At 45.5% G+C, this 20,702-nt stretch overlaps 2 protein-coding genes across 2 annotated transcripts in view; both read left to right on the plus strand.

Moving 5' to 3' along the window:
* The window catches only part of Top1 (DNA topoisomerase I), a 74,724-nt gene extending 66,812 nt beyond the window's left edge, over window positions 1-7,912 (plus strand). The window contains exons 18-21 of the mRNA XM_005082647.4: window positions 929-1,056; window positions 3,900-3,994; window positions 4,289-4,438; window positions 6,606-7,912. Of these exons, the coding sequence (XP_005082704.1) occupies window positions 929-1,056; window positions 3,900-3,994; window positions 4,289-4,438; window positions 6,606-6,708 (476 nt within the window). The 3' untranslated portion in view covers window positions 6,709-7,912. The remainder of the gene's footprint in view (window positions 1-928; window positions 1,057-3,899; window positions 3,995-4,288; window positions 4,439-6,605) is intronic.
* An 8,680-nt stretch (window positions 7,913-16,592) lies between these two features.
* Window positions 16,593-20,702, plus strand: part of Plcg1 (phospholipase C gamma 1) — a 31,087-nt gene continuing 26,977 nt past the window's right edge. The window contains 1 exon segment of the mRNA XM_005082646.4: window positions 16,593-16,890. Within this exon segment, the coding sequence (XP_005082703.1) occupies window positions 16,674-16,890 (217 nt within the window). The 5' untranslated portion in view covers window positions 16,593-16,673.

The following is a 20,702-nucleotide window of genomic DNA, read 5'->3' on the forward strand; positions in this document are numbered from 1 at the left end:
GTCTTCTGTAAATGTGTCAAATGAGTCAGAGAAGGGTATAGTGGAGATCAGTACTTTAGGGTGTGAATTTTCATTTTATTTTTAAATTTATTTATTTTTATTTTATGTGCATTAGTGTTTCACTGCTTTTTTGTCTAGATGAGGGTGTCGGGTTCTCTGAAATTGATGTTACAGACAGTAGTGAGCTGCCATGTGGGTGCTGGGAATTGAACCAGGGTCCTCTGGAAGAGCACCCAATGCTCTTAATCACTGACTGAGCCATCTCCCCAGTCCTAGGGTATGATTTTTAAAAATTGCTTTAAAAAAATCAAAGTGAAGTCAGATCCCTAGAACTAGAGTTACAGATGTTAGTAACTCAGGGGTATTAGAAACCAAACCCAGGCCCTCTACATGAACATCAAGTGTTTTTAACCACAAAAAAAAATCTCTCCCAGCTCTGCCATATGGCTTTAAAATACATAGCTTAAGATTCCTTCATCTTATTTTCCTATAGTCTTTTTCTCCCAGTACAGCATGCTTTTCAGGCTATGTTTGGATGGTAAGTAGTATCCGTGGCCAGATTCCTGAGGTGGCCGGGGAGTGTAGATTTCCCTGTAGTATCTGTGATATCAGAGACAAGCTGGGTATAATAGTTCAGGAGCCCAGTAGTTGAGAGATTACCTGGACTACATGAGACCTGGTCACAAAATCCATTAAGTTAAAAAAAAAAAAAAAAAAGGCTCAGAATTACTCTTGTGATAGGAACTCATTCAGACTTGTGTAGACATTTCCTTTCTTTGACTCAAATTTTAACCCTGTACCTTCAGAGAAAGTTAGTTATGATAAGCTGAAGGCCGGTACAGATATCACAAGATGAAGTCCCTAGAAGATATTTGATGTATACATTCTTGGCCTACAAACTGACTGTTACTATTATATCTCTTTACAGCTGATGAGAATGTACCAGCAAAGATTCTATCTTACAACCGTGCCAATCGAGCTGTTGCAATTCTCTGTAACCACCAGAGGGCGCCACCAAAGACCTTTGAGAAGTCAATGATGAACTTGCAGTCTAAGGTATGGTGGAAGTAGCAAAGGAAGTCATTTGAGATATCATATGAAAATGCGAGGCTTCTGGAATCTGACCTTGTGTGGGCTGGGATAACAGCAGGCTAGTCTGGGTCTGTTCTGAAGAAAGATCTGTTTTACAGATAACGAATGGAGATAACTGGATAGTATCATAGTATTTGTTTTTTCCTAAAATGTTTGTGCTGGGGACACAAGTTCTGTAGTAATTATTTGTTTTGAAATGCTAACTTTGATGAACCCCTGAATTGCTAATTGTCATCCCTGTTATACATAAAGAAAATGGAAATAAGAGTGCAGCTTTGTGGTAGAGTGCTTGTCTGGTATATAGCAGGCCCCAGGCTCCATTCCTAGCACCACAAAAATAAAGTCTTAATGCTCTAGCTAATATGGAAGGCACACCTCAGTGGTAGAGCCTACTTGTGCTTGTATACCATACATGAAACCCTGGGTTTGATCTCCAAGGTAGAAGCAGGGAAAGGGAAAGTAAACTCTTGCCTGTCAGATTGTTTCAAATTTAAAAGATAGTCAAGCAATGGTGTTTAATTTCCCCCTAATCCTAGCATAACTGTTTTATATCTTGAATTCAGAAGATCTGACTGTATCAGGGTTGTTCCCTATAGGAACAACTCTTCTTCTCTCTAAGCACTGACTGCTTAACTATGCATCTGAATTCCCTAGCCCACAATGAAAATTTACAGATACTCCATGTTAAAACAGTTGCACAATGGAAACCAGTTATATTAAAATATAGTCTGTTGCACAGGAATAAATAGGTGGTCTTAATAAGTACTATACATTTAAGATAATTAATAAAAGTGATACTTTAAGAGTTCTATAACACTGTTATATATAATTGGAAAGTAGTCAGCATCTGTTGGTAATAGTCACATGACAAGTTATATTTCTTTGGGTTCTGGTCCACAGTCACAATTAAAGAAGAAATAATAAAAGTCAACTAGAGAGTAGCAATTGTTTTTTCCACCCAAGTATATGGAAATTCTGCACTTGGACAACTCAGTTTTAGAAACTGCTTTGTAGTGAAATTTAACACACATTATAGGCTCAGAATATTTTTCTCTTGAGATTTCTATAAGATGAGTACCTAGGCATAATGTATATAAATCTAGAGATACAACCTAGATACTTTGCTGCAGCTGGCCTGAAGGGGTCCATGTAGCCACAGTAAGTGAATATAGATCACAGAGCTCTCTAGTCTGTGCATAGTGTCAGCGAGTCAAGAACTCTGCAGATTGCCATCTTAGCATTGTTTTTGTCCCTCTGTTAAATGGAGATTCTCTGATACTGCTTAATTTCCTCATGTGTTGTCATTCCAAGTTCAGACGAAAGCATAAGTACTGGAGTGCTATTTCCTCAGTTCAGTAGATGCTATCTGGGCCATTGTTGCTCTTACTCTAGAACCCCTGTTTGAGCAGTTCAGGAGGAACCAGTTGGTGAACCATCGCCTATGCACCCACAAAGCAAACACATGCAATCAATACAGTTTTGGATGCTTTGAGAGAATTTGACATAGCTTGCCAGCTCACCATTCACAGAAATGATTAAGACTTTGGTGTGCTGCATTTCTAGCCTAAGAAGCATCTGGCTAGTGGTAGCTGTGATGTTTTTGTGTGAAGAACCAGTTCCAGTAATTTTTTTCAACGACATAGATATTGGAAGGAAGCCAGTAACAGTAAAACAGATTTAATGATTCACAATGGTGGACTGTTTCTAATATTAGGCTGCATTTTGTGTGGGTTGTTTTGCTTTTCATGGGGCCTCAGTCAACAATAACCCAGCATGTGTAAGTCAATATGTATTTACTCTGGGATATTCTCTTGACCTCACAGGTCATCAGGGCAGTCCCAGGGATGGCACTGTTTGGAAGCCAGCAGCACAAACTCAACAGCTTTAGCTCCAGCATCCTAGTGTTGCCCACGGCTGTTTCTAAGCAACACCCAAAGCAGAATTTAGCTTTTCAAGGGTTCCAATAACCAAGAAAGGATAAAAATGTTCTGTCTTTTCTTTGTAGATATGGATTCCATAAGATTTCTTTTGTGGAGGAAAAATCTGCAGTCAGTGCTTTCACATCTCTCTTCTTGAGTGATGACTAATTTTCTTCTCACTTTAGAATCCTACTTTCTAAAACAGAAAGCCAAGGCTAGGCCATTCCTAATTAATGCTATTTGCCATTTTTTAGTTTTCTAGATATTCTCTTTAGTGTACCCTTGCTTTTCCTCAAAGCTGACAATTCCTTCCCAGAGTTGACAGAAGTGGGAAATGATCTGCTCTGCCTTAGTAGATAAGAGTAGCCAGCCTCAGTATTTAGTTTCTCCTACAGTATTCTTAAAAGGAATGGTAAAGGCCAGGCATAGTGACCCACACCTGTAATCCCAGCACTGAGAGTCAAAACCAGGCATCTGTGAGTTCAAGGCCAGCTTAGTTTACACAGTGAGAACCTGTCTCAAAAAATAAACTAACAACAAAGGAATACTAAAGCCTGGCAAAGGATTCATTTGAAATAGCTGCCATCTGGGCCCTCATCTCTGTTCTTTAAAGCTGAGTGTTCCCCTGAAGATTACAACCAGATTTTCAGATTATTCTTACAGAACTTCACATTGTTTAAAGTTCACTGAAGAACAGAAATGAATAGCAAACAGCAGTTGAATTGTTTTCTGTGGTCACTGTCTATACCTTGTCTTCATAAAGCTACCCTTGTGTTTGTTTGTACACAGAAAATACAGACAACTCCCAGGTTTTACATTTTAAGATTGAGCCCTTCTTTTCCCTCTGTTATTTTATTTCTAACTTTACTGCTATTTTTCTCTGCCTAGATTGATGCCAAGAAAGACCAGCTAGCAGATGCTCGAAGGGACCTGAAAAGTGCTAAGGCTGATGCCAAAGTCATGAAGGATGCAAAGACCAAGAAGTATGTATCTGATACTGTACCAAGGACTGGCTAAGAGAGAACAGTTGACCTCACAGAGGCCTGGGTGTCCCAGCTGACCTAGCTTTTTTTTCTTTGAAGGCAGGGTCTCATTATGGCTATCTTTGATCTCACAATCCTCTTAGCTTCCCAGGATAAACTACCATACTGAGTTTTTTTTCAAGGGTAATTTCTTGGGGGAAATTTTCCATGCTTTTTCTCCTCTAAGTGGCATGTGAGGATGCAGTCTGTTCTTGTCCAGAGGTCAGTCTTAATGTATGACTGCTACTTTTCCAGGGTAGTAGAATCAAAAAAGAAGGCTGTACAGAGACTAGAAGAGCAGCTGATGAAGCTGGAAGTTCAAGCCACAGATCGAGAGGAAAATAAACAAATTGCCTTGGGAACCTCCAAACTCAATTATCTGGACCCTAGGATCACGGTGGCTTGGTAAGCATTAAGCCTGTTTGTAATGTTCCTACCTTTGCTTAAGGAAGGAAAGGCAAAAAGTCTCTGAGAGTATTGCTGGCTTCCTTGTGCCATGTCTGAATGTCTGAGATGCATACTTCTGGAAGAGCCTGCTGCTCTGGTTGCTGAGCCCCACCTACAGGGACAGCAGAATATCCTAGATGGTCCCAAGAGCACATGCATGGCATACAGAAACCCATGCCTGTGTGTGTGTGCGCGCGTGTGCGCGCGCGCACCTGCAGAAACCAGAGGAGTATACCCTGTATCCTTATGCCTTGGTTCCATGAGACAGGACCTCTAGTGTCTCCACTCTACAGGGCTGCGATTATAGTGGCTCACAGCATACCCAATTTTCCTATGGGCACTGGGGACCCAAACTTACATCCTTCTGTTTCACACAAGTGTTCACTTATTGTATCTCTCCCTGTCTTTTGTTATCCTGAGAAGGTGGGTATGACAGGAATGGACTCTCCTAGGCCTCTATGAAGGAAAAATAAAATTCATGTATATTTTAACAGAACTTTTCAGTGACAAAAACATCTTTTTTGAGATTAAGTCTCACTAAGTAGCTCTAGCCTTGAACTAGCTCTGTCTTTTGAACTAGCTGTGTACTCCAAGCTGGCCTTGAACTTGGAGAACCATCTGTCCCTGCTGAGTGCTGGGACTAAAGGCATACACTACCACATGTTGTGCCTAGTACCCGAGGATGCCAGAAGAATGTGTCAGATCACCTGGAACTGGAGTTATGGATAGTTGTGAACTATTGTGTTTGTTCTACAAGAGCAGCAAGTGCACTTTAAACACTGAGCCATCTGTCCAGTCCCCTCAGAAATTTTGCACATGAAAGAAGAAAGTAAGCAGGACTTGGTAGTGTATGCCTATAACCCAGCACTCAGGAGGCAAAAGCAGAATGACCTATGTAAGTTTGAAGCTAACCTGGATTATATAGAAAGAGTCTGTCTCAATAAATAAATAAAAACAACAACCCCCCCCCCCAAAAAAAAACTCACAAAAAGGGAAGACAGGCAAAGTAAGGAATTGAGAATATAAAACCTAGTAGCCTACAAAGAGGTAGAGAGACCATTAAGTAAAGGCACATAGAGTCTCTATTTTGTATGGATACATAACCCCTCCCTTCCTTATCCTTTCATAAATACTCATACTGTACCATCCAAACAAATGGATTATTATGTTATTTGGTTGTGAGCCTATCCTTTAACAACTGAGCCATCTCTCTAGCACCAAATGGATTATTTCTGACTGTGTTTAATTAGCTTGAGTTGTTGAATTCTAAACCATAGACACAACTTTGTATTTGTGTTGCTTGGGTTAATTTTTCATTAATTTTTGCATGTGCACATGCCATAGTATACATGAGGAGGTAAGACGACAATTTGACAGGAGTGATAGATGCCTTTCCTGTATGGGTCCTGAGGCCCATTGGTCTTTAGACTTGGTGGCAAATGACTTAACCCTGCTGCCCTAGTTAGGGTTTCTATCGTTATGATAAAACACCATGACTCAAAAGTAGCTTTGGGAGGAAGGTGTTTGTTTCAACTTACAACTCTCAAATCACACTCCATCACTGAAGGAAGTTGGGGCAGTGACTCAAAGCAGGTACATGGAGGCAGGAAATAAAGCTAAAACCACCACAGAGGAATACTGCTTACTAGTTTGCTCCATGGCTTACTCAGTCCGCTTTCTGGGTTGGACCTCTAACATTAATTATTAGTCAAGAAATGCCCTATAGACTTTCCTACAGATAATCTGATAAAAGCATTTTCTCAGTTGAGGTTCCTTTCCCCTGATAGTTATCTAGCAACCAAGAACCCCGCTGAGCCTGGATTAACTCTTGAGGCAGTGTGAGAGTGGTCACAAGTGTGGGCTTTAGACCAAACCTGTTTAAAATTCCAGCTGTACTTTCTTGTGGCACAAGGACACTACTATTTATCTTCTCTGCATGGTGGTTGTTTAAAGTTCTTGGTTTGTATATCTGTAGTAATACCTAGAGATCTGTTGATATTAAATGGGGTAATAAAATACAAGTCCTTTGAGTATTTTTGGTGTACCAGAAAATCCTGGGCCTCTGCTCTGGGCTCTTATAAAAGTACACTGATCTCCTTTCTTGTCTCTACCTTTATTTTTACAGGTGTAAGAAGTGGGGGGTCCCAATTGAGAAGATTTACAACAAAACCCAGAGGGAGAAGTTTGCTTGGGCCATTGATATGACCGACGAGGACTACGAGTTTTGACGAGTCTTGCCAGGGGTTCTATGAAAAGGGACAGTGTGGTTTGAGGAAGATGGATAAACTGAGCCTCACTTGCCCTCACACCTGAGGGAGAGGCCACAAGTCTTAACAAACCAACATCTTTGCAAAAAGATAGACCTGGAGATGTTATAAGGGAGAGCTGAGCCAGTTGTCCTATGGACAACTTATTTAAAAATATTTCAGATATCAAAATTCTAGCTGTATGATTTGTTTTGAATTTTGTTTTTATTTTCAAGAGAGCAAGTGGATGGGAATTTGTCAGCATCCTGCCAGGCAAATTCAGTTTTGCTGCAATGTTTGGATTCTCTCAGCTACTGTATGCGAAGTCTGATTATATTGGTGCGTTTTTACAGTTAGGGTTTTGCAATAACTTCTATATTTTAATAGAAATGAATTCCTAAACTCCCTCCTCTCCCCATTTCAGGAATTTAAAATTAAGTAGAACAAAAGAAAAACCCAGCGCACCTATTAGAGTTGTCACTCTATCGTCATGGGAATCAGTTTTCATTAAACTTGAAGCAGTTGTGACATCGGCAGTGTTTTGGTTCAGACACCTTTTCACAGAAAAGCATGATGGGAAAATATTTCCTGACTTGAGTGTTCCTTTTTAAATGTGAATTTTTATTTCTTTTTAATTATTTTAAAATATTTAAGCCTTCTTCTTGATCTTAAAGATCGTGTAGCTTGGGGTTGGGGAGGGATGAAGGGCAAGTGAGTCTAAGGATAATGAAATAATCAGTGACTGAAACCATTTTCCCATCATCCTTTGTTCTGAGCATTCTTTAAGAGATCCATCATTTTCTTTGGAAACCCCAGTCTTTCATTTGAAAGACTTTATTGTATAAAAACTTCCACAGGTCAGTAAATTTAGAGGAAAATGAGCATTTGGTCCAAGAAAAAAAACCAAAAACCCCAAAAAAACAAAAAGGAAAAATAATCAAGATTTTAGGGCTTTTATTTTTTTTTCTTTTGTAATTGTGTAAAAAATGGGAAAAAAACATAAAAAGCAGAATTTTAATGTGAAGACATTTTTTGCTATAATCATTAGTTTTAGAGGCATTGTTAGTTTAGTGTGTGTGCAGAGTCCATTCCCTCATCTTTCCTCAAGTATCTTCTATTTTTATCATGAATTCCCTTTTAATCAACTGTAGGTTATTTAAAATAAACTCCTACAACTTAACGGAAACTTAGTGTCTGCCTCTTTGTGAATGAGGCCCCAGGCCAGAGTGAAGGCTCGGGGCTGGGATTTAGTGCAGTGTATGGTCTATTCATTCAGGTCAGCAAGGGTAGGTCCCTCTCAGGGAATGATGGGTATGGGGCTTGACATGGAAATACATCTGTCCTGATGTGGAATGAAAAGTATCAAAGTCTCCGTCCATAAAAACAGACCCAAAAAGAAAGAGGTACAGTAGTCTTTAAGAACTACAGGAGCCCAATGTGGGCAGTGCCTATTGAGCAAGACAGGGCCAAGATTATTTGGGAAACAATTGTAGAGAAATTTCCACATGTATTAGATAATAAGTAGAAGGTAGCTTGAGATCAGATCAGTCAGCACTGAGTACCAGGTCTTAGAAGCCTCCCAGGTGGAATGAAGACTCCCTGCATTGATTGGTTGAAGGTTGTGTCCATTCCCAGAGCTCTGGGTACCCAAAAGTAGCCATAATCCCTACAATGTGAAATTTGGGATGAAAGGGTGAAGTCTTCAAGCCAAAGGGAAAGTCAGAATGGGTCACCAATTGAAGGGCCTGCACCCAAGCTTGTTGGCACGAGCAGTCAGAACCACCTTCCTTAATGGTCTCAGTTGTCACTGGTGCTGGGCCCACAGCCGAGAGAGGCAGTACTTAACCCCAATCCCAGGGAATAAAAACAGTAAACATTGCTGGAACAAAGAGATTATAGCCAGGGAATTGTGAATTCTGTAGTGTTGAGTTAACCGGATAGAATATAAAAACGGAAGGTCTTCAGTAGTCAACTGATAACTCTCTGGCTGGCAGTAAGAAATGACCCTTACTTTGGGGACCTGAGCAGGGCCTAATAACTAGGCTGTCAACTCCATGCAGATACTGAGCAGGAAGGAGTACCTACCTCTGGCAAAGTCCCACCTGCCAGGTCTTCTGATAACAGATAAAAAGGGACATCTCGGGTAGTGGTGGCGGGCCTGGGTGAGTAAAGCCACAGAATGGGAATCTCAGTTGATCCTGACTAGGACTGAGAAGTGGCTGCAAGGTTGGGATTGGGGGAGCTGATGAGGCAGATGAAGTATAAAGGCTCTGAAAGTTGTTTGAGCTTGAAGATAGAAATAAACTTATGTCCTTGCTGGCAACCCAGTACCTCTCAATTCCAGCGCATATTCAAGAGGAGAAGCCAGATGGGCAGCATCTAAGAAATTCCCTTCTGTGGTGCCCAGTAGTAAGCAAGGAGGAGTGGCTTCTATGTGGCACCCAAGTTATACATGTCCCCTCCCTTTATCATCTGTACCTCGAGTTTATTGTCCCTGCCAAAAGCTGTGAGACCTAACAACTGCCACATTTAAAAAAATGCAAAGAAACTTCCCAACCCCCAGCCTTTCCAGCCACCACCTCTCTTCCTCTGTCTCATAAACAAGTACCTGCCATGAGTCATCCACAACACTCTGTCACTCCCCACCCACTGCAACCTGTGTTTGCCACAGTCCCCTCCCTGAATTCTACCCTTGGTCACCAGTGATTAAGCAACAAGGAGAAAATGCACTCTTTCAGTATCTTGCTTAAGCTCTTTGTGAATGGGATTACATGCTATTACGTGCACATACCCCCCTGTCCCCCGCCTTGGGTTTTCCAGACAGCATTTCCTCTGTGTAACAACCCTGGCTGTCCTGGTACTAGCTCTGTAGACCAGGCTGACCTCAAACTCACAGAGGTCTGCCTGCTTCTGCCTCCCAAATGCAGGGATCAAAGGCATACTCCACCACTGATAGGCTGTTACTATGTTTTTTGTTTTTTGGGTTTTCAAGACAGGGTTTCTGTATTGTTTTGGAGGCTGTCCTGGAACTCTGTAAACCAGGCTGGTCTCAAACTCACAGAGATCCGCCTCTGCCTCCCAGTGCTGGGATTAAAGGAGTGCTCCACCGACGCCTGGCTACTTTTTTTTTTAAGCACTACTACTGAAGTGTAGTTTTACATATAAACTCAGCATTCTACAGTGATTTTTGGTAACTACTGAGGTTTGACCATCATCACGAGTCAGTTTTATACTACTTTAATCTGATTAAGATCCCTCATGCCCATGTGCAGCTAATCTACACTCCTACATGTACCCTCCACTGGTCATTCTCTAAACAATGTCTTTTTGTGGACATTTTATTTGAAAGAAGTCACATCATTTGACTGCCCCTTCTAAAAATGCTTCTGGCTCTTGTTTACTGGTTTTAGCCCTATTTCAGTCAGGTTGTTGCTGAGGCACCTTTAATAGTAGGTCTGTAGCTGCCATGGTTCTTGTTTCAATTGGCCTAGCTGATTCCAGTCACACTCTTGAGCTCTGCACGCACTGTTAGTCACACTTCTACTGGGATGCCCACTGGAACCCCGAGGACAGCTTGGTACTTGCTATTCCAAGCCTATTGGACCTGGATTTCCTGTGTGTGAAACCCAGGCTACAGGTTCACTGAACCAGGCTCAGCCTTAACCTCCTTTCTCCCATTCTCACTTCTAACAAGTTGTCAACTTTGAAATTCTTTCCTAAATACTACTTAAGCTGCATATGGACATTTTCTTAGAGATTTTTTAAAAATTAATTCTAAGAAAGAACTGACTTTTATTTTAGACTTTGCAAATCCCTCCTATAATAGGACACTCCATACTTGTTTTGAACAAAAGAGCACTTCTAGGAGAACACATTACCCTGAAATGACCTCAGTAATGCTGGTTCTGGGTGCTTATAAGTAGTTCCCTGACAAATCAGTAAACAGAAGAAGAAATTTAACAGACTTATTAATTATTTTCCACAACCTCAAGTAAGCAGCCTTTTTAAATTACCAAATAGATTTTAAAAATCTTTTAGAAAAACAGTGAAATCTTTCTGGAAAACAAGTGATCAATTCACAATTGCAGAAGCTGGGACAAGTGGTGTAGCTCAAAGGTAAGCCTTGGGGTCTGTCTCCAACACCATAAAAGCAACAACAAAAAACCTTCAACATAACTCCTAAAGCTAAGTTGAGGCTCACTGTACTTACTGTCCTGTCTATATTTATATTGAGAATAGTTACATTTAAAACAATGCAGTGATTATTCTGAAAAGCCTTAGCAAGTATCTGTGGAAGACATGTCATTGTCATATTAAGCTAATTATGCTTAGATTAAAACTCCCAGTGACAGCATATCTGCCCTATTTACTGTCTGGGTAAAGTTACAAGGAGTATATTTTTCAAACTCAAACTTCATGTTTATGATGGGTACATCTTGGGGCTGGGGAGAGGCCTTGGTGGTTAAAAACACGTTACTCTTTCAGAGGACCTGGGTTTGCTACCTAGCACCCACATGTTTGCTCACAACCTTCCAAGCAACTCCAGTTCCAGGTGATCCAATAGCCTCTCCTCACTTCCATGGGCACCTGCAACACAACTGGTGTGCATACATATATACAGACAAAGCACTCATTTGTAAATTATTTTTCAATAAGCCTAGGCTTTCAGAAGCAGTGAGGGCAATGAGCTTGGCTGACACATTGGATGATTCTCCTTGTGGTTGTCATGGTGAAAAAGATTCATGCAAAGTTTACTACTAGGACCGTGAGTTTGGAGAATCAATACTCATAAGTAAGTGGTTTTCAATAATGCTATCCAAAGTATACATGTCACTAAACAAACGTGGCTTTTAAATCATGAATTTCTAAAATCTTGGTACTTCTTTGCAGAAACACTCCACGAAATACTTCAGGGTGACCTTACTGTGAAAAGAGGAGGCTGTAGCTTCATGAATACACAGTACCTCTCACCTTGTTCTCTCCCCACCCTCACTAGAATCTAAGGCCCTTCTTGCTCGCAGCACCCTTGTCATACGGAGCATGGCATGCAGGCATTTCTGTAACCACTTCTGGAACAGGCTTGGTCTGTTCCTGCATGCTGACTCAAAACCTCTAGAAGCCACAACAGGAGTGTGCTGTAAGAAGGGGCGGGAGAGTAAAAGCAAGTCCCCTGTGGCCTCAGTTTCCCCTCTATCTTCAGAGCCACACTTCACCTTAGCCTGCCATTCCCGGATGAGGAGAGCTGATGGGAACAGTCAGCAGTGAGACAGCTAGGGTTGTGCAGAGAAGGCTGTTGGGAGCTGTTGGGACAGGTGTAACTTTTAACATGAAGCTCCTTTAAGGGTCTGAGAATGCAACTTGAAGGGACCAGGAGGTTATGATAGTAGAAGAGGTGGAGCCATAGACAGATGTGGGGGTCAGGACCAATGTGTCTATACTGCAGCATGGGTGACGTTCAAGGTTCATAGAGTTGTGTGCCCCTAACACAGTAAGTAGAAAGAAGAAAAAGAAGACAGCTTTATGCATGGATTAACCAGGCATTTCAAGTCTGTAGTCTGTCTCCCTTTGTAAAAAGAGTGTCACTCAACTATGGTTTTGAATTATGACTTCTATAGTTGCTGAAGGTCATTCATTATAAGGAACAAACTACAAGTGTATTAGTACTTGGTACCAGCCTGCTGAGAAGAACATCCTCTGGTTTTCATTCAAATATATATCCATGTGAGAATCTTTATGAAAAATTTAATTCCAGGAAAATTTTATCTCCTTTCCAAGGAACCAGTTACCAAACATCAAGTAATCATTTTAGCTACTAGAAAGCTCAGCCACATTTGGTTCTCAATCACAGCTGTTCTATCACCATGTCAACCATATTACGATCCCTCTTTTATAATCATATTCCCATTTCAATAACAGTATTTTTGCTCTTTTGCGTTTAAGTACTCTTTTTTTCTTTAAGAGCTTGATGTACCTATTGGATAGCTCAATTTGTGGGAAGTTGGGAAGGCCTCAAGTTTAAAGCCAGCCTGGGTTATACAGCAAGACTTTGCCTCAAGAAAAATTCAGTCAACATAGCACTATGCCTGGTTCCCATTCAAAGAAAGACTTGCTGTTACTTCTCGAAGAGGTGTCAATAGAAAGCCAGCTGCCAGTCTCTAAGATCACAAAGATCACGAGACTGAGGCTGAACTTTCCCAGAACAATGAGCATCCATCTGAGCCTAGTACTGAACAACACAAGTCCCTAGAGGTTGGTGGAGGTTGTGCCTACTCCTATTTCCTTCCTGTTCCCTCTACAATGCTGACCTCAGGGCTGCTCCCTAGTTAGTATTCTACCCTCTAACCTATCAGAGTCAGCATCCTAAAGAAAAAAATCGCAACTTAGCCAGCAGGCATGATTGCTCACATTTGTAACGCCAGCAAGGCTGGGAGGCTGAGGCAAGACAGTTGCTAAATTCAAGATAGCCTGGGCTACAGAGACTCTGTCTCAAACAAAACAAAACCCAGTTTTGGCAACCAAGCAAAAAATAACTAAACGCAAAATAGACAGTGAGATGGCTCAGTGGGTGAAGATGCTTGCTACTGAACCCAATGATGTGAATGCAATCCCTAGGACCCACATGATAGAAGGAAAGAACCAACTCCCAGAAATTGTCTTCTGACCTCTCTATATGTGCCATGCTTTGCATACACATGCACATATACACAAGCACACACAATAAATAAATAAATGTAAAAAAATAGAAAACACAGTTGGTAACAGTGTTCAGAAAGAGGTAAAGAACCAGGGAAAAAAAGGTGGTATTACATGTTGGTAGCACAGCAGTGACAGAAGTCCAGCTGCCTGGGTTAGTGTTTATCTCAGACACCTGTTAGCTGTGTGACCCTGAGATAGTGCCAAACTCTCTTGAGATCCTCCTGCATCAGTCTCCAAAGTTCTAGGACTTGTGTGTGTGCCACTGTGCCAAGAAAGGTCTCAGTTTTGTTAAATGGGGATCCATAGAAATCTCATAGAGCTGTAATTAGTCATGTTGGCAATATGCTTATCACTGTTCTAAGTGGTTATTGCATATAATATCTATGAGATCAAGTCCACAGGCCAGAGGGGCAGCTAGGCAGTCTCTTGGACTCCAGGCCCAGGCCTGGTATATGCTAAGCATGCTGAAGCATGAGTATTTCCAGAAAGAAGACTAAGTGGGGCTAGTCTGGGTGATGTCATAGGTGAGTGCCTTGCGTGTGTGCCAGGGCTGCTCCTCCCAGACAGCACAAATGCATACATTACCAGTGACAGCTACGAATCCATGCTGAGCTGGGGGAAGCCCACACTGGCCACACCCTGTGTGTATCCTACTTTTCCAAGCTTCCTTTGATGGAAGGAGACACCTAAGGCCTGGGAAGCTACTAAGTCCCAAGAGGAAATGGGGCCCTGATTACAGACCTGACAAACAAATTGCTGTTGGAAGGGATTCACGTAGCCCCTGGGGGTCTTGTTACATATACAAGAGCAAAGCTTTGGGTTGGACACTGGGAAGATCCCAGAAAACAGATTTTAAAAGCAAATTGAAGTCTTATAGGCTGTTGGAGTTTGCACAGAAAGCTCAACAATGGTTATAGCATGGGGGGGCTTCTAGGAGAATCAGCAAGACCAGGGAGGCAGGAAGGCCCTATTCTACTCCATCTGTCTTCTTAGTATCATCCTGGCTGATCACTCTCTACCACCAAGTAAACCCCAGGGTTCTTTCTGGCCTAGAGCCTTTGTACATGCTATTACTTTTGCCTGGAAGTTACTTTCCTCCAGCCCACCCTTAAAATGCATTTGGTCATCTCCTTACATCCTCTGGCCTCTCTTGAAGTCCTACAGACAGACATTGACATGCTTCTTCTCACCTACACTGATTGGCCAGCTAGTGGCTAACCACCAGGGTTTACCTCAGCCAGTGGTTCTCTTGTGGAACAGAACACATGGCCTCAGGTTCCCATTTGTTATGTGACCTCACTTCAAGTCGTGGTGCTCTGAAACCTTGAGTAGAGGATAATATGAGCATTAGTTGTGCAAGTCAGGGTCAAGCAATTGGGTCAATTCCAGTTCCCTCCTTCCTACATTAAAGGCCTGTCACTAGGTGGCAGTCAGTCCATCTCAACTATCCCATCCCTTAGGACAAAATTCCTATTATACTGAATTCTGAGTTTCTTGAGGACCATACTAATGGGAAACAGCACACATGTTGCCACTTCAGCAAGGCAAATCTGGAGGTGGCCCAGTTGGGTGGCTTATCTGAACTCATACATTCACAAATTCTAGTCTCATACACCCCAGGGAAGTTTTCTGTGTCCACTGGACGTTCTGCGGAACTTCTAACTTCTGAAATGCAGACAGCTGCATGGTAGGTGCTCAACTGTCTGCTCAACACTGGGCAGACTGCATGATCAAGGGCTACCCTCAGGCTTACGGGTGCTGTTCAGAGAATGGTCTTAGGAAAACAGACTTTAAGTTATTAAACACATCATAGACAGCAGTGCCATGTCTGGAAAACAGAGTGAAGGGTCGGTGGTGAAAGATGAAGCAGGAGAGGTAGGGGGAGACAAGGACTGCTGGGCCATGAAGGGAGTGCTGATTTGAAGAGGGGTGGGAATTCTTGTGCGTAGTTAAAAGGAGCATGATTTAATTCCATTTTAGTGGTAAATCCTGAAGGACAAATGCAGGCAAGACCCAAAAGGATTGTGTACGCAGAGAGATGAGGCCTGAGGATCATGGGTAGAATGGAGAGAGCCCCAGAGTCAGGCGAGAAGAGCCTCAGTGGATTACCTAGCGGGGAAGCAGAGGCAAAACGGCTCCTGGCAAGGTCTGAGGCCTTTCCACCTCAAGGGTTTACTGCCATGTAGAGAAGATGAAGCCATGTGATGAGGATGACAAGGATGTGGCGCAGATAACGGGATGCCAGGGTCGGGAGGTCAGGGGAGATCCAGGATTGGCGTCACCTGTGTCTGCGCAGAGGCGAAGTCACCGGAAGGGTCGGCTCGACCTGACAACCGGCCCAGCACTGAGTCCAGAGGAAAGCAAGCTTCTGGGGCCAGGGATGACCCGCGCCTGGGCAGAAAAACAAAGCTGAGGAAAACCCAGGACGTCGAAAAGCCTCTGCAGGTAGGGTGCAGGTGGAGCGTGAGGCAGGCAGCGGCCCACACGCGAGGCCTCTAAGGCCACGGGACCCGCGGCCGAGGGTCTCAGGACCCGGCCCACGCCTGCAGGGCCTCTGCCCAGGAGGACATCCTCGAAGGCCACCCCAGGACCAGTCCGCTCAACCCTCCAAAGAGACGCCTGTGGTGAGGGGGCGGGGCAGGCGTGCTGTCACTCACGGCCCATTGACCAATCCGCGGGTGCGCCCCTCCCCGGAGAGGGTGCGAGGAGGGTCCGCCCCCGCCGCCGCCGCCGCGGGTGTGAGCGGCCAGCCTGGCGCGGCTCCCTCCGCCCGGCAGCCCGCCCAGGTAACCGGGTTCGGCGGGCGGGAGGGCCGTGGTCGCGCCGCACCCTCACTCCCCAGGAGGCACGCACACCGCGGCGGGGGCCGCGCGGGATGGCGGCCGTGTGCGCGCCTGATTGACGGGCCGCAGCCTGTGGGCGGGGTTGCGTGCGTGACGGGCAGCCGTGGCCCGCGCCGTACCAGGCCCCGCGCAGGGAAAGCCGTGCCGGACCGAGGCGCAGGTCCTCCCGCTGAGGCCTGCCCGGGGGGCGTGGGGCGCAGGCGCGGCGGCAGGCGGGGGTCGTCCCCGGGAGCGCCTTTGTTCCCGGCGCGCCGAGGGCGGAGCCTCGCCCCGCCCCGCCCCCGCGCTCAGTCCCCGCCCCGTGTCCGCCCGCAGGAGCCGCCACCGGGTCCCGCTTGCCTCCTGCGCCGCCGCCTCCGCCTCCGCCGCCCCGGGCCCGCCAGCCTGCGTCGCCGAGGTCGCTGCAGCATGGCGGGCGCCGCGACCCCCTGCGCCAATGGCTGCGCACCCGGCGCGCCCTCCGAAGCCGAGGTGCTGCACCTCTGCCGCAGCCTCGAGGTGGGCACCGTCATGACTTTGTTCTACTCCAAGAAGTCGCAGCGGCCGGAACGGAAGACCTTCCAGGTCAAGTTGGAGACGCGCCAGATCACATGGAGCCGCGGCGCCGACAAGATCGAGGGGTCCAGTAAGTGCGCCCCTGTCCGGCCTGGCTCGCGCCCGCCCGCTTCTCAAACACTTGGGCAAACTTTCGGGCCTCGCGCCTCGCGCCGGGTCTCCGCCTAGTCCCTGGTGGTCACTCTGGGCGGGGGGCATCCGGGTCTTGGATCACCTGATAGGACACCCCCTCCCCCAGGGGGGAGTGTTCCAGGCACTTTGCCCTGAGGCCTAAAAGTCCTCACTGTCTGGACGAGTGGAGCGGGATTCTGGCCCCTAGAACCAGACCGCTGTCAGCAGCGGTGAGGGAAAGCCAAGGCAGGAGCCCCTTACCCAGCCTGAGAACCTGGGGCACCGGCAAGACTTCCTGCCCACTGCTGTTTCTCCGGAGAGTGCTGCTCCAGGATGAGCACAAGAACCTTGGGAATCCCCATGTAGAACTCAGGCAGATGTTGGGGTAGGGCTAGATTTGGAGCAAAGTGGGGCCTACTCATCTCCCTCTTGGAGATGAGGGAGAATGTGGGCCTTTGGGAGGGTGGGAGTAGAAAAGCTGAGAGAAAACAGTGGCTGCCTTTTTCCTGGAGGCTGCTTTTGTCCCAAGTCTGAGTTTTGGAGGTCTGTGTCAATAGGCAGACACCCAGAGCCACAGCCGGGACTCTTGGTAAAACTACCTGGCTCCTTTGCCCTTGCAAGCTTGTAACAAGGAGCTTGGACTCCGAAGGGCTCCCAGGGCCTTGGGGTCAGGTACTCTCAGGAGCTGACAGCCCTTTGTTTTGGATGTTCTAGTGACCTCAGGGGAGCCCAGAGTTGCTCCCCTGGTTTCCTGCCTCAGCCTTCCCAGGCCTGAGTGTGGCGGGTTTACATGAGTCTCTGGTGGGAGGAGTGAAGAAGAGGTTTTGAGAAACCTCAGCTCTTCTTAGAGTCATTTTTCTTGACTCTAAGAGGCTGGCTGGGCACTCAGTTATGTCCTCTCAGCTGAGAAGATGATGTATTTGCAACTCCAGGCTCTGAGATGGTTCTTGCAAGAACCCCAAAGAGACTGATTGGAGAGACCTAGTCTCAGAACTAGGTATGTGTTGGGGTGGGGGTTGTCAGGAAGTAACAGCGGAGGGAAGGTCCCACAGATCTTCCTGGGTAGGTGTATGTGCGTATAGATGGGGAGGAGATGAGGAGGAAGGAAGGTTTTTGTGGTAAGGCAGCCATCCTCCACTACAAACTTCAGATCTGACACAGCTACCAAACACAAGTGGCACCTAGCCATCATCAGGACCTCATCAGCCCTGACCTCCACTGGGAACATTTCAGCGATTCAGGAAACCATAGTTTCCAGTGCGGGGATGGACACTGCAGACAGTTCAGGGGATCCTGAGAACATCACCCAGACACCGGGTTGCAGACAGGACCACCTCTTTTACATTTGTAGTATTTCCTGTGTTCATGTGGTGGGTGGCATTAATTCCCTAATAGCTAGCGCTATGGTAACAACTGCATTCTAAACCATGTAGGTGACCAGTAGGCAGTAAGTGCAGCCCAGTGGTTGAAGACAGGTATGCATTTGAAGCATGTATGTTAGCTTCATGTCACTCAGTCTCATCCTCTGAGCCATGGTCCCTCTCTAAGTTAGAATATTTACTGTAATTGGTCATTCTTGGAAGTAAGTGAAACAGTTGATGTAAAGTAAGCGCTAAATTAAATAGTAATAGATTTTAGCTGAGACATTGCAGATGTTTAAAAAAAACAGCTGTTTGTAGCAATAGGCATGGTAGATGATGCTGTCCTCCTAGACCCTGGGATGGTGTTCTGAGGGAGGTCTAGTGTGGCTCTTAAGATCGTGGAGGGAAGAGGGCTGAGAGAGGGTTACATTTACGTGACTCACTACTCACTAAAAACGATGAAACCATTTTATTTTGCCACACATCATTTACCCATCCACTCAGCCTTCATGTAGAACATGTTTCTGTAGAGAAAGTGTTCAGAGTTTTGTACATTGGATGTCTTTGTAAGTTGGGGCCTGGACAGAAAGAAGAGGTTTGTCTCACTCAGGTCTTTGAGGAGACAGGGATGCAGAGGACCTCATTTTCCCAGACCCACAAGGGTCACCCAGAGATAGGCACATTTTCATTGGGCCTGGCCCTTTGCTTTTGGGGGCCCAGATTGAAGGCTGGCAGGCTGTGTGGGCCTCACACCTTGTGAGTGGAGCTTCCCACTGAAGCCCTGCCCCACTGAAGCCCATTTGCACCTCACTACCTTGGTCCCCATCTTTGCAGCCTTCTGCAGATTGTGAGAAAGATTGAGTTGCCAGCTGGGTCCCCTACCACCTGCTCAAATATCTCTTGCTCATATGCCTCAGATGTTTGACTTTTTCCTGATGAACCCTAACCCTGCCTGACACCAGGCCATAGAGAAAGACTACCACCCATGGGCCTGAAGGACAGACTGCCATTTCCTAACTTGTGTTCTCGCACATTGGCACTTGTGAAACAAGTAGGCACCTTCTGATGTGAGGCGGCAGCTTGACTTGAAAGCGGTGCAAAGTGCTTCTGTATTGTTGGTGTGACCAGAGTTAGGCTGGTGTTTGGCATTTATGTTGCAGGATTTCAGTGAGTTAAAAGCAGTCATAGACTTCCTGCCTAGTGCTAAAGAGACTTCTCACTCTGTCTGCATGGCCAGTCTTTACAAGGACTGCGTTCACAGGCTGTGTTGGCAGCCGCCCTTGACCCCATGTTTTCTGTAGCCTTTGTTGCTCCTTGTGAGGAGAAACCTCCATGTTTAAACGGTATTTACAGGCAAAGACTTCTTGAGCACCTGCACCCTAGACAACCCTCTTAGGCTCTGGCTCTGTCGTTTCCCATATAGTGCCTCTGTAGTGAGATGGTGCAGACCCATGCTTAGGGAGGTCGACCAGGTGAGGACCACTGTAGCTCCAGGTGGAGACTTAAGGTATGCTGTGATTGCTAGATGTGGCCCCTGCGGTTGTGGCCATCTGACCATTGAGAATAGGCCTCTGCTTTCTGAAGACGGGCCCATGGTACCTGAGAACATTAAGGCAGGTATCCTCAAGGATCCCTTTGTGCCGGCTCAGTACCCCCAGTGAGAACACCAGGAGCATGAGCCTGAATCTCAGAGCTAGCCATCCCTGCCATGTGTTTCCTTTTTTGACTCATTTTTCCAAGGGAAGTCAGACCTCTTACTGTTTCCTCAGCACCCCAAGCTTGCCTGGTGTGAGTTTCCAGATCCCCGTCCAGGAGGGACTGTCTTGCAAAGCTGAGTGAACCCTGTGCTAGGAAGCCCAGTACCTCCAGCTTCTCCCAGAACTTTGTGTCGGGAAGGGGTAGCCTACATAGCAGCAGAGACTTGAGTTAGAGTTTAGAGATCCTGAACATCAGCATTGCTTCAGATGGCCCATGGAATGATGGGTATTTGTTTGTTCAGTAAACATTGCTGCACACACCTTACTTGACTGTGCAGGAGACAGGACCAGAATGCAGTGATGAGGAAAACGGCTGAGTGCAGAGTTGAGTAGTTACCTGCACTGCCCAAGAACTCGGGCTGCAAGGGTTGTTCTGTCCACAACTCACCTGCTCTGTGACCTCCACTGTGTACTTACCCTTTCGAGCTTCTCATCTCTAAACAGTACTGATTTCAAGGTTCCTGTGAGGAATGGAGGAATATTTGTGTAAAGTACTTGGTATCAAATGTGGCAATAGTGTACTTGCTTAGTGTGGAATCTGACAAGAGAAATGAGACCCTAGGAGAGCCAGGTTAGAGGGAGAGTAGATGTGTCTGTTGTGGTCAGAGGTGGTACCTGGCCACCAAGTCCTTTGATGAAGGACAAGAAGCTGC

Source organism: Mesocricetus auratus, unplaced genomic scaffold (assembly GCF_017639785.1).
Source record: "Mesocricetus auratus isolate SY011 unplaced genomic scaffold, BCM_Maur_2.0 Super-Scaffold_100028, whole genome shotgun sequence".
Taxonomy (NCBI): Eukaryota; Metazoa; Chordata; class Mammalia; order Rodentia; family Cricetidae; genus Mesocricetus; species Mesocricetus auratus.